General features: G+C 48.5%; 7 protein-coding genes across 7 annotated transcripts; 3 read left to right on the plus strand and 4 right to left on the minus strand.

Annotated features, from left to right (window-relative positions):
- Positions 1-308: 308 nt before the first annotated feature.
- On the plus strand, positions 309-533 carry H6S33_005704 (uncharacterized protein; the record flags this gene model as incomplete). The annotated part of the gene is made up of 1 exon (XM_044837079.1): positions 309-533. One exon carries the CDS (start codon positions 309-311, stop codon positions 531-533), a length of 225 nt encoding a protein of 74 aa, XP_044699013.1.
- Positions 534-2340: 1807 nt separating this feature from the next.
- Positions 2341-4500, plus strand: H6S33_005705 (uncharacterized protein; the record flags this gene model as incomplete). The annotated part of the gene is made up of 1 exon (XM_044837080.1): positions 2341-4500. The coding sequence occupies one exon, from the start codon at positions 2341-2343 to the stop codon at positions 4498-4500; it is 2160 nt and encodes a 719-aa protein (XP_044699014.1).
- Positions 4501-7373: 2873 nt separating this feature from the next.
- H6S33_005706 (uncharacterized protein) lies at positions 7374-13016 on the minus strand (the record flags this gene model as incomplete). The annotated part of the gene is made up of 2 exons (XM_044837082.1): positions 7374-8293; positions 8363-13016. 2 exons carry the CDS (start codon positions 13014-13016, stop codon positions 7374-7376), a joined length of 5574 nt encoding a protein of 1857 aa, XP_044699015.1.
- Positions 13017-15564: 2548 nt separating this feature from the next.
- On the minus strand, positions 15565-15756 carry H6S33_005707 (uncharacterized protein; the record flags this gene model as incomplete). Its single annotated transcript, XM_044837083.1, has 1 exon — positions 15565-15756. A coding segment is annotated over one exon (192 nt), but the record flags the coding sequence as incomplete, so codon positions are not given.
- A 4884-nt stretch (positions 15757-20640) lies between these two features.
- H6S33_005708 (uncharacterized protein) lies at positions 20641-20906 on the plus strand (the record flags this gene model as incomplete). Its single annotated transcript, XM_044837084.1, has 2 exons — positions 20641-20755; positions 20818-20906. The coding sequence occupies 2 exons, from the start codon at positions 20641-20643 to the stop codon at positions 20904-20906; spliced, it is 204 nt and encodes a 67-aa protein (XP_044699017.1).
- A 230-nt stretch (positions 20907-21136) lies between these two features.
- Positions 21137-21732, minus strand: H6S33_005709 (uncharacterized protein; the record flags this gene model as incomplete). The annotated part of the gene is made up of 3 exons (XM_044837085.1): positions 21137-21310; positions 21380-21462; positions 21528-21732. 3 exons carry the CDS (start codon positions 21730-21732, stop codon positions 21137-21139), a joined length of 462 nt encoding a protein of 153 aa, XP_044699018.1.
- A 1570-nt stretch (positions 21733-23302) lies between these two features.
- Positions 23303-23855, minus strand: H6S33_005710 (uncharacterized protein; the record flags this gene model as incomplete). The annotated part of the gene is made up of 2 exons (XM_044837086.1): positions 23303-23773; positions 23847-23855. The coding sequence occupies 2 exons, from the start codon at positions 23853-23855 to the stop codon at positions 23303-23305; spliced, it is 480 nt and encodes a 159-aa protein (XP_044699019.1).

A 23855-nucleotide genomic window follows, 5' to 3' on the forward strand; every position in this document is an offset into this window, starting at 1 on the left:
ACGAATCATGGGTATCTGTACCAAGTATCTACGAGTGACTTCGCATGACCCAACCTAACCCTGATCATATTATTCATGACATTTCCCCCATTATCAATACCCGCACCGTGCTTTATCCTAGACGATAAGTCTCGGCTTACGATACGGAGTCAATCCTAAGTGTAACAGCCTATCGTATAAATTGCCCCGCATCCCCCCACGATCAGTGCCCGCACTGTACACACGCCCATATATATGGCCCGTAGAGTTATACGTGCCTATATACAGCATATATACTCTATATAAACCGCACACATACGTCTTATATCATGACAGTGCTACTAAACCTACCCAACGAGGTCATACTCCTCATCGCCTCGCACCTCTGCTCGCCGGGCGATCTCAATTCGCTCCTGAGAGGCAACCGCCGGCTTGCGGCGCTCTTGGCACCGGTGCTGAACAGGGAGCTTGATGGGTACTTTGCGGCGTCGTGTGATTTTGCGCTGGGAGAGGCGGGGGGCATGGTCATGAGCTTGGGCGGGTTTGGCTTTTAGATGTGCGTGTAGTTAGAGTATCCTGGGACGAATTTGATTGGACACGAGGCAGGTGCATAGAAGGTTGTGGTGGACGTATGCGGGATGGATAGAGTACATATGTGTATTCAAATACATCCCACTCCTGTCCCGTACATACTCTACTCCCATTCCTCTTCTCCTTGACACACACAGTTGCGTCTATCCATCCCATCTGTTATTGTCTCTCTTTCGTGAATCACACAGGGATACCGTTGACGCCGATAAAGAGTTGAAAACCGATGACATCAATGGGGCAATTGCAACTTCAGAACTCAAAGTCATGGGACATCATCCCACCCCAACACCTCTGAACATTCCAAGTGCGAAATATTCCACAGATGCCTATCAATATGTATCTTGCTTATGTTTTACAAAAAGAAAGGAAAGTCACCTCCGTGAATTGAGATCAAGCCAGGACACTCCCGTGGGAGTTGCCGGAAAGAAGCAAGTCTGTTAGCTTCACAGAAGTGAGTACATATTGCCCTTCAATATGTGCTGCAGCCTGCAGGCGGTCATACTAGTATTTCGCTGACGTTTTTGAACTGGGCCATTATTGCATACACCCAAAATCATGAGCTTGGCGTATTTTTGTATGGCATGCAATATCTGTCGCGTCCACAAACGTCAGAGAAATACAAGTGAATAACTGCAGGATCCGAAACATAGAAAAAAGAAACCTTTTGTACGTCTCAAAACCAGTATATCAAGGCCTCAGCGTCGTTTCTTATGATCTTGTCTGCTTGATCTTGATTCTTCACCTTACGACCCGGGTTAATGATGCCGCACAAAAAGAACAGTCAATTGCAATCAAGTGATTTAGGACACTCGTCTCCGAGCCCGTATTATATAGAATCTCACTTCGCACATATATGCATACTCGCCTCCTATACTACTCTATCTAAGAGTAGTGCCTTTATGTACTACATAGCCGCGGAATTGGCTCTCTACGTATCTCCAAGATTAAGAGTGGCACGGCATAAGCTCCCTTGCCTTGATCGCTTGCGAGCCGAAGCAAGGCATGCAGGGCCACCACCGCCCACTCGTCCCAATGTCTTGGCCACTCCGAGTACATAATAATAGGTACATGTAAGTTCTTAACCACGGTAGAGTACCTAAGCGGATGCCTGTCTAAATAACTAATTAATTATGCGCCCTTCACGCCATAATTAGCGCCTCAATTACGGTTGAGCCAATAGCCAGGAGCGCAGCGCCAAATTTCTTGCTTTCCATCGCAAATTATTTCGAACTTTTGAAACTGCCAATGAGAAAACCGCCGTTTGAAAAGCTACGATGGGACAAAGATGCCTTGCTCGTCCGTGAATGCAGCGGATGACGCTGATCCTGGCTCAGAAGAATAAGCGCCACATTCCTATCGCTATAAGAAGTAATCAGCATTGCATTAGTAGGTTTTCATCTACGGCTGTGCAGGGAATATAAACTTCCAATTAGAGTACTGATGAGCATTTAACTAGGTTCACGATATTTCTGAGTAGGCTGTATAGTAAGTAAGCAGCATCATCTCACGTATTGTACATACTCATACTCACAGGCTTCAAGTGTCACTGCCGTCGACCGGTGCTGATCAGGATCTTTTCGTCTAATTTCTTACATACATAAATTCTCGGCTCTTATATCTTTATTCTGTTCCCGCACTTCTATATAAACACTGTTAGCTTCGGCTTTTCCTTAGTCTGCATTCTTTATTTCGAAAGAAAACACCTCTAACAACTTACCTTTATATCTCTTTCACACTACTACTAGATTTCCTTTCGACAATCGCAAGATAATGTCTAGCTCCCATCTGCCCCCACTCCGTCTCCTCTCTCTTGATGGTGGCGGGGTCCGCGGCCTCAGTTCCCTCCTCATTCTCCAAGATATAATGACTGAGGTCTCCAACAGCGAGAAGAAACTCAATCTCCGCTCCCCCAAAGACAACACGCCGCTCAAGCCCTGCGACTATTTCGACCTCATTGGAGGTACCTCGACCGGAGGAATAATTGCAATTCTCCTCTCCCGGCTCCGCCTCGATGTGCCAACATGCATCAAGATCTACACCTCGCTGGCCGAGAAAGTCTTCAAGAACGATAGATGTGTGAACGTTCTGGGCATGAAATTGAGACTATTTGCACCCACAAGATTCTCTGGAGACGTGCTGGAGAAGGCCATCAAGGATGTTCTGAAGGAATATGGCTTTGATCCCGAGGAGAGGATGTGGGACGAGACACTATCGCTGAAGGAGGAGGAGCAGGAAAGAATGTTTGCTTATGGCGGCAACGGTTCTCGTCGAATTTCGACGGGGAATATGCCCAAAATGGAGGTTATGGAAGGCGGTAAAGTCCAAGAGATCATAGAAAATAAGAAGAAGAACCGTTTTAGTCTAAACAGAATGTCGACCTCTCCTACTGCGGGAGGAGCGAGACGGTCTCTGTCATTACTAAAAGGCCGTAAGAGCACTGGCCTCGCAATTCCTCAACAGCCCGAACCAACCGTCTCCAAGATAACCGCTCCCGCTACTTCTGTCGAAGAGCCCACAGCAGAGACTGGCTGCCACGGCTTGGTGGTCGCAGTGTATAAACATGCTGTTGGGGTTCCCAGGCTCTTCCTTACCAGTGATCCCAACGATCCAACAAAGATCTGGCAGGCTCTTCGCGCCACCTCAGCAGCGCCCACTTTCTTTGAGGAGATCTCCTTTGGCTGCCCCAAGATCACGTATATCGACGGTGGCCTTGGGTACAACTCTCCCTGTGTTGAGATTGATAGCCAGGCCAAGTCCATCTGGGAAGGGAGGTCAGTTGGCTGTGTTGTCAGCATTGGGACGGGCCTGCAGACAATCCCGAGTGTGCAAAACAACAACGGATGGCTCCCGTTCGGGCTTCACGATGATCTCTCAGTCGCCGGCGCAATCCTGCAGATGGCCACCAGCACCACCCGAGTCGACAACGAAGTGCAGAGGATGTACAGAGGCACCGAAACCGAGTACTACCGCTGGGACGTCGACACCGGCATGGGCGACATCTCGCTCGAGCAATGGATGCGCGAGGACGAGATGGCCAGCGCATCCCGCCGCTACATGGAAGACCCCGACCAAAAGATCCGCTGCCGAAAGCTCTCAAACACACTCGCCCGCCTCTCAGCCGGCCCCAAAGTGATCGAATGCTCCGCCGGGCGCTTCACCGTCGGCCTCAAGGGCGATGGGTTCAACACCCGGGACCCCGCAAACCCGGGTGTCCCCTGCTGGCTCATGGAGAACCTCGACCTGAAGACCGGCTACCCGCTCGGCATGAACCCCAACCGCAACAGCGAGCAGGAAAAGAAGCTGAAGCGCCTGTCCGTCGAGGGCCCCACCATCCCCGTCGAGATCGACCTCGACGGCGACGGCAACAGGAGCGAGGCCCAGGTCATCACCTGCGTCCGCGCCGAGGGCATCTGCCTCCGCACGCTCATCACAAACGTCCCGCAGGGCCGCTACAGCGTCCGCTTCGTCATCTGCCTGTACACGCAGGACCCAAAGAGCCCCGTCGACTCCCCGCAGGTCCGCAACTTCCACCACGCATGGCCCGAGGCCGGCAAGGGCATCTCGACCAGCGCTGCCGCCGGCCACGACGCCGAGCCGCCCGTCAACCTCATCTTCTCGGCGGGCAGGCCGTACGATGCGAAGACGTTTGTGCACCGCTACGTGGACCCCGTCATATCGGCCGACATCGGGTCCGTCATTCTGCACCCGGATGCGGTGCGAGTGAGAATCGATGAGGATATGTGGGGCTCGCGCGAGGGCAAGGGGTGGTTTGAGATTCGGGGCGATGTGGAGATGAGGGTGGGTCTGGAGGGCGAGGTGGGGGTCGTCATCAATAAGGTGTTTGAGAAGGAGAGGCAGTGGGTTGGTGGGTGGAGCTTTGGTGGGGTGAAGTTGGTGCCGGTGCATGGTGAGGAGAGAGGCCGGGAGTGAGGAGGTTGTGTTTTGGAGTATGTATTTGTAGTGCTTTTGATTGTTTTGTTTGTTTTTTATGAAGCGGGAGTAGGATATGGTTTTCTTTGGGCTTTAGGGTTTATATTGTTATAATTAGAGATTTTCAATGGATTTTAATCTTTTATACATTGTAGTTGGCCCCAGAGACCGGGAGTATAGACCGAGTGATAAATGGTGACGCAAAACCAATGACCACTCGCTTGCACCTACACGTAGTAGACCAGAGCTATTTTACGAGACGAGGGGTAAAATCAAGAGTTGGTCCTTGCCATTGAGAATTAGACCTCTGATATTGGCCCCGTGGTCCCTTCTCTTTCTTCCGCTCGCCGTTGATCATGGAGGTTCTTGTCGATATATGGCTTAACCACTACAAAGCTCACCACTCCTCGTCGGGAACTGGCCAATTTATCTATGCGGCCAAAGTAACGCGCGGGTCCTGTTACTATTGGGTAGGCTCAGCTGGCCTGGGGCAGTCATTTGGGCTACTGCACCGAGTTTCCTGTCCGCAGATGGTATGGGGATGCCTCTGCACTTGGGATTCGAGCCCAGGATCTCCTCACAGCACTATCTCTTACTTACTGAGATTTGAAGTGATATAAAAAACCTTATATTTACGGGAAAGGTCTAAAATGACACAGTTTTCGGTATACGTGCTCTAAAATAACACATGATGCAAAATGCCGTAATTCGCTGTGATTTAAAATAGAGAAGAGTCTGCTCGACCTCACGCCGAGAGCACAAAAACATCAGGCAAAGCCTCTTTCTCCTCTAGAGAAATCAAAATCAAATAGCTTCCTAATTTATTTCACTACAAATAAAAAAAGAAGGAAGGAAGGAACAAAAGGTACTGCAGCGACTCATTATTAGAGAGCGCTACTACCCCCACCCCTGGTTTGAACCCAGGACCTTGCATGTGTATCCTGGGTAAACACTCGGTGTCTAACCTGACGAGCAGTCTAACCACTAGACCACCCGCCCATGGTTGATACTGCGCTGGAAGTGATACTTGAGCTTGGCAGTGTGCCAAGATGGAGCAGAACCCCTAACCCTTCGATGTCAATGCTCGGCCATCCATAATTTTTATTATGGCGAACTGTGTTATCTTTCATCGTGTGCTATTGTAGAGCACGCCTACCGGAAACTGTGTCATTTTAGACCATTTCCGTAAATTAAAATTTCAGTGAATCACCACGGGCAATATCTTCGGATATAAGTTTACTGGATTTACCTGACGATGATTTAACACCATCCGAACTGCTTGAGCTACATGTAGCTAGTTGTAGGTGTCTCGGTCCACCTGGATTTTTCTGCACACCGACAAAGGCCGACGGAGATGATATATATATCGAGGGGGCTAGTAGGATTCTTTCCCGCGGGGGTTCTCGCTTCGTATGGAGATGGGGGTGACGGAAATGGCGGGGGATGTTGTTGTGTTGTGAATTACGATGCGTCATGGGCTATCACTCGACAGAAATTATACTTTGTGATTGGGTGCGCCAAGGCCATCCATAAGCACAAGAAGGATCCAAGGGCAACCTCCCACCTCCCACTCTCACTGGCCCCTCAACCACACAATCTCCGATCCTCCTTCCGCGATCCGACTTTCAACAGGCCCACTTTCAAGACGGTGATCGCGGAGCTGAAGAGGATGAGATTGACTGGAGTTTTGGGCCTTTTTTATGAAGTCTAAGTTTATTGGTTGAGTCCCCCCTTTACTAAAAAAAAAAAACACGGAAAAAAGTGCTGTTCACACTATGAGTGCCGCCTCAACGTGGTATGATGGTTGTAGCGTACTCGAAGCCCGGGGAAATACCTGGAGTAGCCTCCCCACTTAGCTTTGAGTCGCCGGACTGTCACTGGTGTCTTAAACCCAACCTATACTAGTAGACCATTTGAGTCTTCTTCCTAGCACGCTGCAATCCATGAAGCTATCGACGTCGTTTTCCATGCTCACCAAACAGGGCGCAGGACGTCTCCTACCGCCAAGCCAGCATATCACCTCACATCAAAACGAGCACAGAAGCAGCACGCACTATTAGCAAACAACATTTCCATAACAGTCAAAAATATATACGTGAATTGCATCTACGAAATACATACACCACCCCGGCAGGCCAGAATCTAGAAACCAGATTACTCTCCCACTGGTTACTGGTTACGATACTACGAGTAAAAATTACAAGAATTTATCCCCCCGCCCCCCAAAGCACATGCCACCAAGAAAAAAGGACTCATGATGATACAAGAACGAAGAAGAATAGAAAGAAATGGAAGAAAAAAAAATCAAAAGGATGACTAAATGTAAACTACATACCCTCCCCAAAACCCTACCATCCTTCCCTTCCCTAGCCTGCCTAACTGTATGAATATGATCGCCATTAATATCATGATAAAAAGCAAACAAATGGATATGAAGAAAAAAAGCGAAAGATGAAAAAGAGAAAAGAACTCCTGTCTTTTTTGAAATACCATAGAGAGAAAAAAACGCAAAGCAAAACCCCGTCATGAGAAACGCAAGAGACAACTACAAACAAAAAACTGCCAGCTCGTTGAGAGCACTAACCAATCTCCCGTGTCGCGCCCAAAAAAGAAGCCCCCAGTTTACAAAAGAAAGAAAGAGATCATTTATAAAGAAATAGAGAGAAAAAGGAAGAGATGAGAAAGAAGAGATGAAGAACCTCAAGTACCGGAAAATATGAGCATCATCTATGCCCAAAAACAAACGTATAAAGGTATCGCCATGTAACAATACTAAAAGAAACAAACACCGGTATAGTACACTTCGTTTATCCGTGGGGCACTTAGCTCCTGACACTCCTACAACACATTAACTTTTACAATTACTACCACAATTAAAACCCACTAAAAGGATCATCTCCCCTCCAGAAACCTTCGTCATTACTTGCTGGGCCTAGGCCTGGAGATCCAGCATAGTCAACGCTACCGCTCCAGTGACTCTGTCTAGAGCTGCGGCGGTCACGTCTGAGCCTAGACCCATACTCCTCTTCATCATCATAGTCATACCTCGGCCTCTCAACAAAAGCCTCCATGCGCACGGTTCCAACTGGTCCATTATCCCAGTTACCCAAAGGAGGGTTAGGGTGACCTGAAAGCAACGAATTGCCGGTAACGATGCCGATACCGCCAACGCCCATTAAGGGAGCACCATAGTAGTCTGCAGTGTTACTGCCGCCAAAAGATGAGAGCATAGCTGGATCATATCCATTGCTGATAGAACGATGGGTTCCAGGGCGTACTGCAGAGCTGCTCCGCTTCCGAGTGTGTTGACCCGGGAAACGAGGAATGCTCGGGGGCTCAGCAGTGGAGGACCCAACGCTCCTGATGCTTTCAACTTCAAGGATGGAGTCGTTGCGTGGGGGGAATCCATTGACCTTTGCCGCCTTCTGTCGGGACTTCCCCTTCGCAAGGCGAATGGAGTCGCGGACAGGGTGGAACGGTGTATCGCGGTGCATCGGGATCGGTGGGATAGGAGGCCTCGCTGGGGCTGAGGGCTGTTGGTGCTGTACCTGCTCATATTCAAATGGCATTGGCGGCGGCAGAGCTAATAATCCTTCACTCCCTTGCGGCGAGTGTGATAAGAAGCTCAATGCCGTCAACCAAACATAATGCCTTTCCTTATTCGGAGCGGTGAATTTCAACGCCCTTGCTGGGGTAAGGATCAAGATGCTACGATTGAACAGGGGCTTCGATGGATCCGCGCCTTTTGGCAGGGGTGTTTCGTCCTTCACGTCCAGAACCGATTGAATCGGGACTTTGCTGGTCAGTACTTTGTCCAGAGCGCGGTTGAGGCCGGCGGGGGATTGGAGGATTGATGGCTTACGTTTTCTGCCACTCTTCCCGAGTAGGGCGTTTCCGCTCGTGGGTTGGCGACTGGACCACATGACGGCTCGTTCATACGGGGCGAGCCATACCCACCTTTTGTGACGTTGTCCACCTGCAGAATCGTCGTTTTGTGGGGATTCGGCAACACCAAAGGATTTCCTGCGTCGAACATACTTCCACATCCACTCTCCAACCATAGTCTGTGCAATTGCATCTACAACACTAGTTTGTTGAATAGTACTGCCAACAGAGGCGTTGCCGTTGGTAGTCGCTGATGCTGAGGTAGTTATGCTCTCCACGCGCTTGTGTTTAATAGAGCCATGTTTTGGCCTCTCAAACGCGGACGCACGTATCTCGTCCCTACGGAAAGGCAAAATGGGGCTATCAGGAGCAATGGATGAGGCGCTCAAGGGCGGCGGTGATCGGTTTCTGCCGTTTGAAGTTCTCAAACTTGGCAAAGCAGTTGCAGATCTGACCTTTCGTATCGACTGGACTGAGGGCTCCCTCTGATGCCTAGGCTGAGTTGGTCTTCTAGAAAACCCAATTGGCATTGGCGTAGGACTTTCGTTGCGAGGGTGACTCCCATAGCCACCGGGTTTCCTAGAGCTATGACGAGCTGGCACGGGGAAGGGCGGCCCAATCTTTGTGCCGCCACTTTCACTGTTGCGATTGCTCTCGAAACTTGGACTTCTGGGACGGTTATGAGCCTGGGAACCGCTGGAAATCAGTGCTGTCTTCCGGATAGTAGCACCCTTCCTCTGAAGACCACCTCCTGGCTTTGGAGCTGATGTTTCGACAGGTGAGGGTTTGTTGAGATTCACATGCGGTGTAGATTTAGGCTTCTTCGACTTTGGAGCTGATAGTGCAGTCTTGAATTCGTTGACGCTGAGCTCAGCATCGTCCAAAAACTCATCCCCAGAAGAGCCAGGCACATCAGGATACCCGAAACTTCGTCTACTGAGTTCTTTATCTGGGCTTTGCATAAAGGTACCAGACCTAGGCGGTGAACTGAAGAAAGCGGATCCATGACCACTGTCAACCATTGGCACTGATCTTGGCGTTGTTCCTGAAGTCGTAACGGAGATGGGACCCATCGTAGAAGACCGTTTGACCATACTCCTCCTTGAACTCTTCTTGGGTGGACTAGGGGGAATATCCTCAAGTTGAACAGGACGAACCGGAGGATGGCTTGCCATGATTGCTGATGGATGAAGATGAGGGGCAATCTTCATCAGCCTCTCATCAAGTCTGATTTCCTCGGTTTGCATTGATCGACTTCTCGTTCGCGGCTTCGCGATTGTCTGAGCATAAGCACTCTTCATAACAGGTGGTGGGGGCGGCGGTAGTGGTGGGGTGGGCGGAGGAGGAATGACGGCAATTGTTGGGATGACCCGAGCTAGAGGTGGTGGCCGCATTGGTTCGGTTTGGACTCCTATTGTTTGCATTTCAACAGCAGGGGAGATGGGCGACATGGGTGGGACTGGTGAACCTTTTCTTGGGGGGATGGGGGGTGGAAGAAGTTTCTCCGTTTGTGATTCAGTCGTTGCATACATTGGAGTAACTTGAGACTCAGCAGAAATGCATTGAGGGGATGCAGTCTGCATGTCGACAGAGACATACTCCGAATTGCACTGTGTTTCTGTCGAGACATAGTCTGAGCTTGTTTGCGCTTCAACAGACACATATTCCGAGCTAGCCTGACACTCCGTAGAAACATATGAGGAGCTTGTCTGGGCTTCCGTAGAAATATAGGGAGGATTTGTTTGTATCTCGACGGATACGTAGGGCGAGCCGGTTTGTGCCTCGACGGAAATATATACTGGACTGGCTTGGGCGTCGACGGATACATAGAGCGGGTTGGCCTGTGCGTCGACAGAAACATATTCGGGCCTAGCTTGAGTCTCGGTAGAAACATACGCAGGGCTGACCTGGGTCTCGACAGACACATACGGCGGACTTGTTTGCGATTTGACGGATGTGTATGATGGGGTAGTTTGCGACTCGCAAGATACGTATATCGGAGTAGGGGTGTTTGCAACCGGGGAGGAAAGAGTCATCAGGGAAACCCCAGTAGATCTTCTCTTTCGCCTCTCGTTTGCTTCATATTCCCCGTCTTTTTCCTTGCCCTCAATTTCAGCTTCCGTCTTGGCCTTATCGTCGATCGAGATTGGAGATGAAACACCAAGTGCCTCTCGTTCGGCAAATGCTTTCTCTCTTTCCTCGAGGTTAATTTCCGCCTCGTTGAGATTTCCTTCCCATTCCTGAAGGGCATCATGCCGTTCGTTAAGACTTAACTCTCGTCGATCGAGGTTTGACTTCCGCTCGAGGACGGTGGTCACCTGATCGTCGAGTTCCGCCTCACGTTCATCAAGTTCCTCCTCCCGCTCATCAAGGGATGTCACTCGCTCCTCAAGAGCCGCCTTTTGGTCCTCAAGAGCCGCCTTTTGGTCCTCAAGAGCCGCCTTTTGGTCCTCAAGAGCCGCCTTTTGTTCTTCGAGTGTTGACTTTTGCTCTTCAAACATTACCTTTTGCTCTTCAAGTGTTGTCCTCTGAAGATCAAGGGCTGCATTTCGCTCGTCAAGGCTCTTCTCCCGCTCGGCAATCATTGTCTTCTGCACTTCGATAGCGACCTTCTGGGTGTCAAGTTTGCTCTCCCATTCAACGAGATCTGTTCCTTTCTGTTCAAAAGCCGCCTTCTGATCGTTAAGGTTTGATTCGCGCTCATCGAGTGTTTTCTTCTGATCGACAAGATTTTGCATCTGTTGGATAATGGTTGTCTGCTGCTCTATAACCGTCGACCCCCGTTGGGTAATGGTATCACCCTGCTTGATAATGGCTGCCTCCTGCTCGATAATGTATGCTTCCCGTTTTTCAAGACTTAACTTCTGCTCTTCAAAAATTTTCTCGCGCTCCTCAAGGCTCGCTTTCTGTACGTTGATAACAATTTGTCGATCGTCAAGCTCCTTTGACCTTTGCTCAATAGACATTTCTGTTGGCTCGCCTTCGACGACAATCGGAGTTGAGGCTGCAATGATTAGTGCTTCCCGCTCGTCAAGACTCTTAGATCTTTCCTCGATAATCTTTTCGAGTGAGATTTCCTGCGCTTGCAATGCTGTCCACTTCTCCTCCACCTCTTTCCCTCTGACCTCAAACGCCTTGATCTCCTCCGCATGATCTCTCTTTAAGTTGGAAATAAACTCCTCCCTTTCAGCGGCTTCCTCGTCCATCTTGTCGACCTGTTCTTCAAGTTCCACGATCCTGTAATGAGCCCTGTCAACTTCATTGTAGATGCTGTCAAGCTCCTGTGTCTTTCGGTCGAGCTCCACATAGGTTCGCTCCAACTCGGCGAGCTTCTCTTCAATCTCAAGCCCAAGAATATCAAGGCGTTCGACCTGTTTTTCGGATTCTTGGTGTAGTTGTTGTTGTTCTTCTTTTGACTCTTGTTCCTGGATTTCTTGAGTGTCATCAATGTCGACCTGAACTCCCATTTCATGATACGCTGTCATTTCGTTTTCTTCCTCTTGATCATTCTCCTCTACTGCGGATTGCAACCCATTGTCTGACCCATTCGCCGAGATCGCAGTGTCTTCAGCGAAGGAAAAGTCGGCGGTGCGGTCATCCTCATCGTACTCATCATATTCTTCGAGACCCTCCTCGTCATCCTCATCGTCGTCAAAATTCAATTCATCTGCCAAGCTCTTTCCAGCGTTGGGGGCCACTGAAAACCTGATGCCTAATCGCTCTGCCTCGTCGTCGCCCATCTTCCAGCTAGTTGGTCGGCCAATGAAGCTATCCCGCATACTTTCCTGGATACTAGCTGCATCACTCTGCTCGATTTCTGACTGATTTGCATCTTCGTGATCCTCTATTATCTCAGGAGGCGGCGGCTGAGGCGGTGGCAGAGAATTCGTTGCTGCTACTTCGTCCAGAACAGATTTCAGTCGCCCTTCAGCGACATGTACTTTTCTTTCAAGTGCCCTTTTTATAGCTTCAAACTCCTCCCTCTCTTGTTCAGCCTCCTTCTTCATCCGCTCTACATCCTCTTCAGCTGCACGCCTTGATTTGGTCAACCGCTCAACCTGCCTTTTGAGCTCGGCCACAGTATTAACAGCCTCATCCCTTTCTTTCGCTACAATCTCCACGGCATCATCGTTCTCGGCCCTTGCCAGCTGACGCTTGATGTCTCTAGCCTCCCGTTGCGCCGTGACAGCATTAGTTGCTGCCGTCTCATGTTCATTTCGAGCTTCGTGCAGGTCCTCTTCTAGTGTATTGACCCAATTTGACTTTGCTTCCAATTCACGCCGTAATGAAAGAATCTCCGCGACGAGGTTGGCATGTAGTGTCGGTGTGAATCGTCGGGGGTCGAGAATTGATATTGTCTCATCGAACGCGAGTTGGTGATGATGGCTGTGCTGCTGGTGCCCGGTGTTTATACGGTGTAGCGGGGAAGCCCGGCCCCCATTTGTAGCCGGAGGACTGCCGGAGGCCGAGTATCCAGACGGCGTGGGTGAAGGCGTTGCATGCCGACTGTGGTGCCGGGACGGGTGGGGCGTTCGGAAGGGTGTGGGTGAAGGCGTCGGTAAAGGTGCGTCTGTGGCATAATCTGTATACTCCTCATCGGAATCGTAGTCAACAGTCAAGTGGTCACCCATTGTGGCGTAGCGTTCGGTATTAATCTGAGCAGATCAATCAAGAACTGCTTGTTGAAAAATGGTGTATTGAGATAGTCGAAGCTTGACGGTAGGTGGGTGGGTAGGGAAGGAGATTTATATAAACAGAAAAAACTTTTCTAGTAGGCCGTGTTCGTGAAATTTTAAGAAATGTAGCTATCCAGTCTACTCTATTCAGGCAGCAGATCTTTTTTATTCTTATTCGTAAAATCAGAGCTTTCGAAGGGGGGGCGTTGCGGAGCTAAAAGAAAGAATAAAATTGTGTCGTGATGCCTTTCGTTCACGGTCCCGGTATAGTAGAAATTGATGAACGCTTGGATGACAATCCGGTCCCAGACGTGAGACGAACTACTCGCATGATGCATCAGTCGATCTGTACATTGAAGGGGAGATCAATAGAGCCAACTGCTGTATTACCTATTCAACTCAATTGAACTTCGGGGGTGCAACAAAGATGGCAAAAAAGAATAACTAAATGAAGGTGCGTTCTAGCCGTCGAAAGGGAATTAAACAAGACTCGAACCAAGAGAAGAACTGTCGAAAGCAGCAATAAACACAAGCTATCGACGACCCAGGTAGAGAGTAAAAGAGAGAGAGGTAGGTGGTAGTAGAGAGAGGGCGAGAAGTAGAATGAATAGAGAAGCTGCAGCCTCCCGATGGCGACGGGATGGAGATCGGACCTGTTCCTTTCCCCCCCGTTGTGTCTCCGTTAGCTTTTCTGTAGCTGCCCGTCCGTCCGTGAAATAAGACTCTCCAAACTAGGCTGGGTCTACTAACTGCAATCGAATTCGGGGGTGGCTCTTATTTTATTTTTCTATTTCAGTAGTAGGGTAGCAATTAAGCTGTTGCTGTCGTCAACAACAACGACGAATAAAGCAGCGTCGGCATACCACTTTGTAACCCTCTACGCTTCGGGAATATTGTTTCTCTTATTTCGTGGGGTTGTGGTCGTCGTTAGGAACTTGGAGTGATAGTAGTGATGTTTACAGTTCGGACCGCAGGGTGGCTGCAGGGGGAAGCGGAGGAGCGTTTGATCCTCGACAAGCAGACAGCCAGCAGCGAGTTTCCGGAGGAGCACGGATAACACACCAGGTTCTATTCGCTCGAAACAGACGCGCGCCTGAGATGTGGGAGGGGTATAATATGCAATTGATGGACTTGGAGGTAGCAGGTGGACTGGAAGGCTTGCTACCTAGCTAGCTATGTAGAGTATGTATGTAAGGTACCAGCAACCCCCCTGGGGAAGAGCAGATGGCAGTCCGGGATTAGAGGGAGCTTTCGAGAAAGCTAGTGGTTTCAGGAGCCACTGAATAAAGGTATTTACAGAGTGAGGAGGCCGAGAGGAGGCTGAGGGGGGAGGCTGAAGGAGTGGGAGGGGGAGAGTGTAGAAAGGAGCGGCGAGTATCGTGTGGGAGAACGACTGGGTGGGAGGGAGGGAGTGAGTAGGAGGGAGGGGGCGGAGGGGGCAAAAGATGATAGATAGGAGCTGGGGGGGGGGGGGGGGGGGGAAGGTCAATATGACGATACTAAAGGCGGAGGAGGAGGTTTGAGATGTCTGTCCCCAAGCTGATGATGATGTTTCCTCAGTAGGCCAATCCCAATTGTGCTACGAGTTTATTCCGAATGGATGGAATACCTTCTCCGGGACCCTCTGAACGCTCACTCGTTCGAATAAACTGCTATGTAGGTACTCGCTGCTGCTCTCCCGGTGATGCCAAAGCTCGACGATGGGGATGCATGCAATGCACTGAGCAAAAAAAGAGATCTGCTGCCTTCGAGAAAGGGGCGTTCCCTATCACCTCTTCCCAAAAGAAGCCAAAAAATAATATTATTTCATCTTCCCCCATCCCATCCCTCACATCCATCTATGTAATTCCTAACGCTAACCATATCCCGTGGGGGGGGTGGGTGTGTATGGTTGTAGGGATGAATGGTGGGCCATATCATAGGTAGGGGAGTCGAGAGGTTACATGAAGAGAAAAAACGAACAAAAAGAATTTTTGGCGAACCTGCACGGTGCTAGCTAGTGCCCGGGAGAAACAGGGGTTCGACTTGTTCCTAGTTAGAGGGTGGCCCGCCCGAGAAGAGAGAGATGGACAGGGTGCTCCTTGCTCTCTGGGAGAAGGGCTTTCCCTTTCCAGTTCAACTTGCTGGGGATGCTTTCTTCTTTGGGCCTTGACAGGACGGGATTGGAGATGAAGCCAACGATCAGTCAGCTGTGGTGCCGTCCGCTAGGTAACCAGCTCCTAAGCAAGGGCACAAGTGCTCTCGAGTCTCAAGCTGATCTGCCTGTATCTAAGTGCATCTTGGCCCAGCTAAACATCGTAGAGAACTTTTCTTTGACAGATGATGATGATGGTCAGCATGTGAAGTCTGCAGTGGCGAAACCCAAGAACTAACATATGCCACTGCCATTGGCAAGGTTGAGGTTCGAACGAAACCCCAATTGAAGTAGCATTGATTCTCTAAATATGTCCTGTCCACACAGAAGCATCAGACGAACAGTGCACGCAATCATACTCGTACCCACAGGCCTCTCCACGATGAGCATTGTCCCAGACCAGCTGCCAACCCGTCTCCTTCTCCAAGCCTCGCCGAACGAATCCGTGCGTCCCAGGCCTCTGGTTCTAAGCTTCCCTTCCTTCCTTCCTTCCTTCCCTCCCTTCCCGATAATGGATAATGCGTTCATGAGTTCTTGAGTTCCAGCTCTCGGGAACCCCATCTTGACAAGAAAACCCCAAGACTCCATGGACCCAATCTCAGACAACTCTATCATGAACAGTAATCAACCTCGGCACATCATGAGATAACTACATGTACTCTACTTTAGTTTAACTCACGCACGCACGCACGCAATATTTACGCCTGCCCAACACAGGGGGACGACGTGGAAGTTATCAAAAGACATCAAATAAATACGGAGATAACGTGACTCCGCGTCCTGCAGCCTGGGCGGAGAGAAAAAAAAGAAGCAACTCAAGGCAAATCCCACCCCCAAGTCTCGGCTATGTGTCCGTGCGTTCTTCCAATCCCATCTTGCCTGGCCTCATCTTCTTCTTTTCATCCCAGAACCCTGTGGCACCCACCAACTCAACCAACAGAAACGCCGAATAGGAAACAAAAAAATAACGGCGGCACACACCTCGGCCACACGGACGGACGAGTCGGAAATAACCCGTTCGAAATTTGATGGCTCATCATCTCATCTCGCCCAATTGATAGGTTAACCACTCTAGTTAAATTGGTGGTATGTAGTTCTGCCCCTGATGACCGATGACCGATGATAGAATGAAACGAAACGAGACAGAGTGGGAAAAAGCAGTGAAAACCCAAGTGCCATTTGTGTTAGTTGTACGATGGCTACTACATAATATAAGTAGTTTGGCCGAACCGTCCATGATCCTATCACCCAATCAACATACTGGAGTGATGGCAGGCCGAAACAAAACTACATGAAGCCGCGATAAATAACTTTTCATAACGAACGCCAACTCTAATCGGAGTCGGTACACAGATAACTAAATTTAACACATTTACATCCTCAGGTACTAGGTACTCGAGTCTCGAGTATCACAGTTAATATACATGCCCATATATGGCCCCTCCTGCATCTCGGAGAATTATTACCCCCAAGAACCTTCATAGGGGGTAGGGCAGCTCGCGGTAGATGCAGTTGGAATAAATAACAGCATGAACTAGGGCTCCCTGAACAAGGACAAGGACAAGGACAAGGACGGCCGGTATCCACACCCTGCCCTGCAGCCCGGGCCTGCTGCTCGCTTAGGTAGTCACGATAAGCTTCCCGGGGAAAGAAAGGTCGCTTTTTTTGCCTGATTTATGGAGAGGAAGTCACCTCCGACAATTTATCTTCGTGGATAGATAAATACCTATAGTACTTAGTGGAGGACGTCAATTCCACAAAAAGTCATTGAAACATGAAACACTAATATTTACTCAGTCACACTCATCAAGAAGAAATAATGGCATTACTTACTTACACCTATAACAAGATCATATATAAATATAAATCCTTGCTTCTAAAGTGTCACACATGCACAAATAGGAGTAGATGTGCATATCAGTGGTACCTGCCGCTTAAATATTAAGAAAAGGAAAGAACATTGTTCCACCGTTTCCACCGTTTCGCCGCGCCGTACGCAGCAGAATTTTGGAATTTTGCCCGTTTCATGTCAGGACAACAACTTTAATAAACATTGAAGAAGGAAGTTGGGCCGCATTTGTGCTCTCACACACACAACCCGCACTGCATACCGCGATACCAAAGATCTGGCTACCCGCCTCGCGACGGCCGGTGATTTGGAGCCGAAATATTATCTGCGAGTGACGTACTTACACGTACTTTTATCTAAACCGTATAGTATGGCAACCACCCCCCATGATGGTAAAAACATCATACGACTGCGCTGCATGCACGCGGCCGTTTCAACGGCTGGCCTGTGGCGATGTCGTGTGCTATATCGAGATGCGTAATTTCCGATTGAAAGAAATCAACAATTAGACTTACAGGTGTCGATATCGTTCTGTATATACGGCCATATATGTGCCTACTAGGTATTGTTATTGGATCCTAGGACCTAAGAATTGCGGAGGCCGGGGGTGCTGTTAATTGGTGAACCTTGTAGATCTTTGGCTAGCCACTGCTAAGATCTGAAGTGGCGCGTTTATTACAATCACGACAAGTCGTTCGGTCGGGATACCTAGGTAAATACCTAGACATGGTACGGCACGGTACCTGTGGAACATACAAACAACGGGCAGAACAGGATACCGAACCGGTTCGGTCGCGAAGAACCTTGATATTGCGATGTGGCACTGCGCACACCTCTTCATAAAGGATCAACACTCATATGAATGAGTGGAAATTAAGGGACTGTGTGCTTGTGGAATTCTCACTCATGTTGCTAGGCGAGTGATATGACATGAAGCATCGTGCAAGCTCACCATGAGCGCGCACTTGTTCCCACTTGGACTGCATTATCTACGCCACCTCGTTTCGCCCAGGAAGATCTTCCTGGGCAGCTGAGATCATTGGTTGGCTACTTTCACTAGTTAGCCCCAGAAATACATAAGCACTAGTTGAAATGGTCATGTATGAAGGGGCCTGAAAAGGAAAACCCAGGGCATGCATATGACATGATTAGAGGCTCGGGCAAAGCTTCACCACTGCACGGACCTTGGCTGCCTGCCTGGCGGTTATCGGTCACGGAAGTGCAGCCAAACCTAAAACCTTGGGCTTGGGTCGGATGCGAATGTAATGATTTGTCGGAGCCAGAGGAGGGGGGGGGGAATCACATGCTGTCGATGCCGATGACCTGAGCAGGCTAGGCGGAAAAAAACACGCAAGTACTTCGCCTTAGTGAGGAAACTGGAGGAAAGAAGGGTCCATCGATCTATGATGATAAACATAGTTTCCATAAGCCATCTTGTTTATTCTAAGCCTATCGATCACAGAAACCTCCGCATTTCTGACACCCCCGCGTTTCGGTATGTTTCCGGCTGTGGTCATGGATTCTCACTCGTTACATCATCCAATCGGATTCTCACCTGAATAGTTTCCCCACAAAAAGCCCCACATATGATGACTCGTTATCGTAGAGGTGTTTGGAAAGAATTCGGTTGTACGGTTGATATTAACAGTGACTCGAGGGATGAGTCCGCGCTTGTGCATGATGTAGGCACAGTAAGTGCAGTTGCAACTAGTGAGCCAATCGACATGCATCATTCATCCGGGCTACTGAACTCTGGATAACTGTCAAGATGGAGGCTTTGTAGTACTTATGCAGCGGTTAGGTGCGTGATGAGAGTGGTGCGGAACCTTCGTTATTAGGAGGGGTCAACGATCAGTATGCATATTGTTTGGTATGCGCGGATCCCGCGTATCATTTCGTGGCCACGCATTTGTATTCACGGCGCATAAGTTTGACATAATCTGAGCCTGAGATATTTTAAAGTCAGAGAAGGAAGGCTCTTCTGAAGTTGCAGATATAGAAACACGAGGGGCTGGTATATATCGTATTGACATTGCCACCAATGGCTCACCGAGAGGAATAGCTTAGGGATTCACTGGGCAAAACTCCCCGCGACCATCAAACTCGTGCCGACGCATGATGCCGGAGACCCGCCTCGGGTGATGGGGTTCGCATGGCGCGCGGAGTTGATCAGCTCAGGTCTGTTGGAGGATATCTTGGCCCGCCCGATGTGCTGCAAATTCCGCTGGCTTTAGATTTGTACCTATCAGAGGGAGAGAACGTGATTTTCTAGAGGAACTCCGAGTTTCAGTTTTAGTTCTTAGCTTTGAACCGCAGCCGTGGTGTTTGATTGTTTGTCTTGTGGTTGGGTTTTATGTTGATCGACTACAGAAACAATGAGAGTCCCCCCTAACATCGATGACGCAGAAGCCTGTCGATGTGCATAGGGAGTAACCCTAAGATGGAAAGACTAGTTTCAACAGTCTCAATTGATTCTCTTCTCTTTACCAAGGTCTAGAATGGTTTCTCATGTATGGAATTCCGCTTTTTCTTCTCGGTTTCACTCGCTCCCTTTAAAGCGTCCTTCTAGTTCCACAATCTGGTTTTCATCGCAGAGCATGCGAGAGTAAGAGACTAAGTAGCTGTATATTAATATTGAATGGCAATCTCACGTATAATACATGGGCCGGAAAGTGCGCAATTAAGGTTATGAATTGTGTGGTAATGAGGGATGTTCAAATTAAGATGCTTTCTAGACATAAGTAGTTCGCCGGACTTATGTAGTTTCTGATATGTCGCATCTTAAGTGAATTGTTCATATATAACGCTCTGCCATAGCAGATTGAATACCTGCCAGAACTAGCATTCAAACTCCACCGGCACCTCTTCTGTGTTGATAGTACATGTGTGCTGTGATAATATGCCATTATCCACTGCTACCCTCGCCGTGTTGGCAGCCCGCTTTGGGCTGATATGGCAGGTAAATTATATAACGAACCAAACTTTGAAGTAAAGTCCAGAAATAGAGCGATCGAGCTTTATTATGTAAAGCTCGCCAAAAAAAAAATCAGTAACGTGTGTATGTACGCAGGGAAAGCAGATATAACGCGCCAGCCATAAGTACCGAACCACTCTCCATGTTCTTAAATTGAAGTCATGAGATATCACTCGCGTCGCGAACTCATTTGGTTTTCGAGCCGGGGGTAGAAGAAGCTGGATCTACTATGTTTTTAATAAGCCGTAGAGTAAAGACAATACATAGATACGTGTATCTTTCGAAAGATTAAATTTCTTCAATATCATCTTTCTTTATAATACGTGACGGTGACGCGGCGGCTGCGGCAGGACAGCGCCGGGAGTGTGGCCCACGAGGGGGCTCGAGGCGAAATTTGAGAGTGCCCTCGAGGTAAGAACAGGTAATGTCCTTGGGCACCGGTACCTTGTCCTTCTAGACTACTGTACAGCTGTCCTTGTATGTCCTCGTCGGCCACACTGCATGAGATTCAACCCGACGTCATTCCCCAGATCACAAAAAAGCCCGACAAACACACAATCCCCCGCTAGTCAAACATTCATACATCTATCTACATCTCTACAGACCAGACCGCCTGCCAACAATGGGATGCATTCATTCGCGCCCCTTATTCACACGCAAGTTCTGCGTCACCTGCGGTGATGACATCCCCATCCACCTGCAACTGAAGACAAATTCCCACTGCGAGAAAATCGTTTGTATGTTTCTAGAGCCTTGCGGCGCTATCGTTTCGTCACGGCCTAAACTAACGTGTTACTAGGCAAGGGTGGAGATTACATGCGCAGGGTACAGGCCCAGAAGGGGAGGGAGATGGCGAGGTTTGAGTCTTATGAGTTTACGTTTCTATGATATGATCTGCGCACCGGTTTCTTCGGATTTGCTTTGTATTTGACAAAAATACGAGGAGAGAAAGTCTTGTAGTTGGAGAACATAGAGAGAGTGTTTTATATCTTTTACGAATGTGCCATTACTCCATCCGGACCCACGCCGCATCATACATCCAATATCTTACTACCAATTATCGGCCACAGAGAAACAAAAACGCAATAGAAAAACCAATAAAGCAGATGGACGTTCCCCTAGAACAACACAATCAATGCAAAAGCAAAAAGCGCAATCCCAAGCTGTTGACCAAACTCTCCACGAACCGGAGAGGACCCCCCCGTGAATTCTGTTGGCGGAGGGGTGGTGGCAATGACAAGGGAAGTGGCACTGGTGCTTCTGGTGGTGTTTGTTCGCGTCGTAGGGGTTATCTGTGAACATGTTAGGAAAGACGTTATCGAGATAGTGGATAAAATAATTCTTGAAGTAGGGGCACTCACAGCCTGCACTCTTGAGGATGTGGTACTGGTGGTACTACTTGAGATTCCTGCTAATAAAAATGAGGAGCTCGTGGGGGGAGTACCTAAGGAAGCACGGTAATTAGCTATAGCCTTATATATATAGGGTTACGGAGCAATCAAGTCATACTAGATGGAAGGACAGTTCTTGGAGTTGTTGTCGTCGATATTGTGGACGTTGTATTTCTAAACACCGTCTGCACCGCCGCCACCACCGTCGCCGTCACAATACCCGTAACCGTTGTGGTTGCAAACGAAGCCGTTACCTGGCACAACTGTAGGTCGCCGGACGTGTTGCAGAAAGGTGCCGATGAATCACTGGTGGCCGGGGTCATGGGTCAATGATATTTCTCACATGTTTTGCCAAAAAACCAAGATGTGAAGAAACATACCAGCAGAAACTACCGCCGCTGTTCCCACTGCTGCAGACAGGATTGTCGGCGTCGAGACAGCTCGCTACACTGTTGCATGTGCTTCTGGAATGGGGGGAGGTGGTTTGGTTAGCTAACTACAAAATTAATCGTGATGCATGGAAACGTTTTTCTATTTACCCTTGGGGACAACATGCTGGGTTGTTGTTTATAGATACACAGACTTCGTCCATACGGCAGGAAACTGTACAAAAACACATGTACTATTAGCGATCCCACGATATCATCTATACTATATCTCGAGCCAATCACATACCTCCCAAGTCATTATCACAACAGGGGCCTTGCGTTGCACATCCAGCACCACAAGGCGCTCCAAAGACACACGATGCCTGTGCTTGTCTTCCTACCAGATCATGCATCCGTCCTTTCCCTATGGCCGGTGCTGCTGCCATGGGCCCGAACTGGAACGACGGGATCGCGGTGCTGTAGTGGATATAGGCAACGACGAGAAGAATTGTTCGCTTCATGATGATTTTTGATATATTGCTGAATAGTTGTAAAAAAGATTGTAATCGATATTTTCGAAGGGGAATAAAGTGAGTGTGGTGTGAGATGGGGGGGTATTGTAATGTTATGTCTGAGTAGAGGATCTGGGGAACCAAAACGACAGAAATACTGCGTGAATAACCTCGAAACATGTTTGATGACGCATCAGTATTTCTGAGAAGTATTTCAAAATCGTTTTGGCCGGAGGGAACAAAGAAAATTACAAACTTGAATCAGTTTTGGCGTGCGTAAATATTGCGAAAGTGCCAACAAACGTTTAACTCCCAATCCGGTCATTTTTTTACTGATCAAAGAAACTTTCATAGAAAATTGGAAAACCATACGGCGACCAGCATTTCCAGCGAGTTTCTGAAGGTAAGGAACTAATTCGCTCAATTCGGAGAAGGATATAATGGATATTGGTCATTGGTGCATAAGAAACAAATTTATGAGGTTAATAAGATGGCTTCATTGCAATACCTCTTATATATCTGTCTTTTTGGCTTTCCTTGGCCATCTATTTCATTATTTCACCAGCCGCATGCGTCATACGTTTGTGGGTGATTCTACAGACTTTTGAGAAAGGGTTGATGGGATGGTCTCGCGATAATTATGCTTGTTTGCTCTGGGCATCCTCTTAGATGACTAAGAAAAAGCCAATACCGAATTATGTATGTCTCACCTAGGCCTAACTAGAGTACTCTACATGTATGCACTTTGCTGCAGTCTTCTGGTTGGAATCTAGATCAGAGCAAATGATTCCTATTGGATCTCGTGGCATTGATGTAAATGTAGTACATGCAGTGGTACCTAAGGGGATTTAATTACTTCATAGCCACTTGCAAAAAAATAAAATCTGATACTTCTCCAGTCTGCAGGTAGATCAGACAACAATATTCTACTAAGTTACATCAGACTATTGCATTAATAGCCAGTGGAGGGATTTCAACTGCACATACCTTTCAATTCAGAAATATACTGATATCTATTCGTTCATCCCCTGTAGATATTGACGTATTCCCTTTACAGCAAGTTCATGATCTTCCTCCTGAGATAATCCACTTATAACAACCACAGCAACAACACCCTCAACGCCCCTGACTCTAATTGGGAACCCTCCGCCATTTGCAGCATAATCCCCCTCACTCAACGCATATTTTGTTTCGAACGGCACTAGCGATGAGTCCATCTTTCTCTTCATGTAGTATGATGAACATCCAAAACGGAATACTGTGGCTTGCTTTCGTTTCACCCAGAAAGCGTTGTCTGGGGTTGTTCCAGGGCGGGAACATGCGTGGAAAAGGACCTGGCCCGCGTTCGACGAAGCGATGTGAATGACAACAGGCTTCTGGTGCTCCTGTGCTAATCCACGACAGATAACACCGAGGTCCCAAGCGACATCAGAGTTAAAAGTAGAAAACTGAAGCTCCTGCTCCTGAAGCTCGAGTTCCTTGAGCTATATATGCCGCGCACAAGGAATGTTAGATAGTTCCACAAGGACTAGGATATATCATTGATCAAACACTAACTGAAGTCAT

The sequence above is a fragment of the Morchella sextelata genome (genome assembly GCF_020137385.1).
Source record: "Morchella sextelata strain SCLS chromosome Unknown scls_2, whole genome shotgun sequence".
Classification (NCBI taxonomy): domain Eukaryota; kingdom Fungi; phylum Ascomycota; class Pezizomycetes; order Pezizales; family Morchellaceae; genus Morchella; species Morchella sextelata.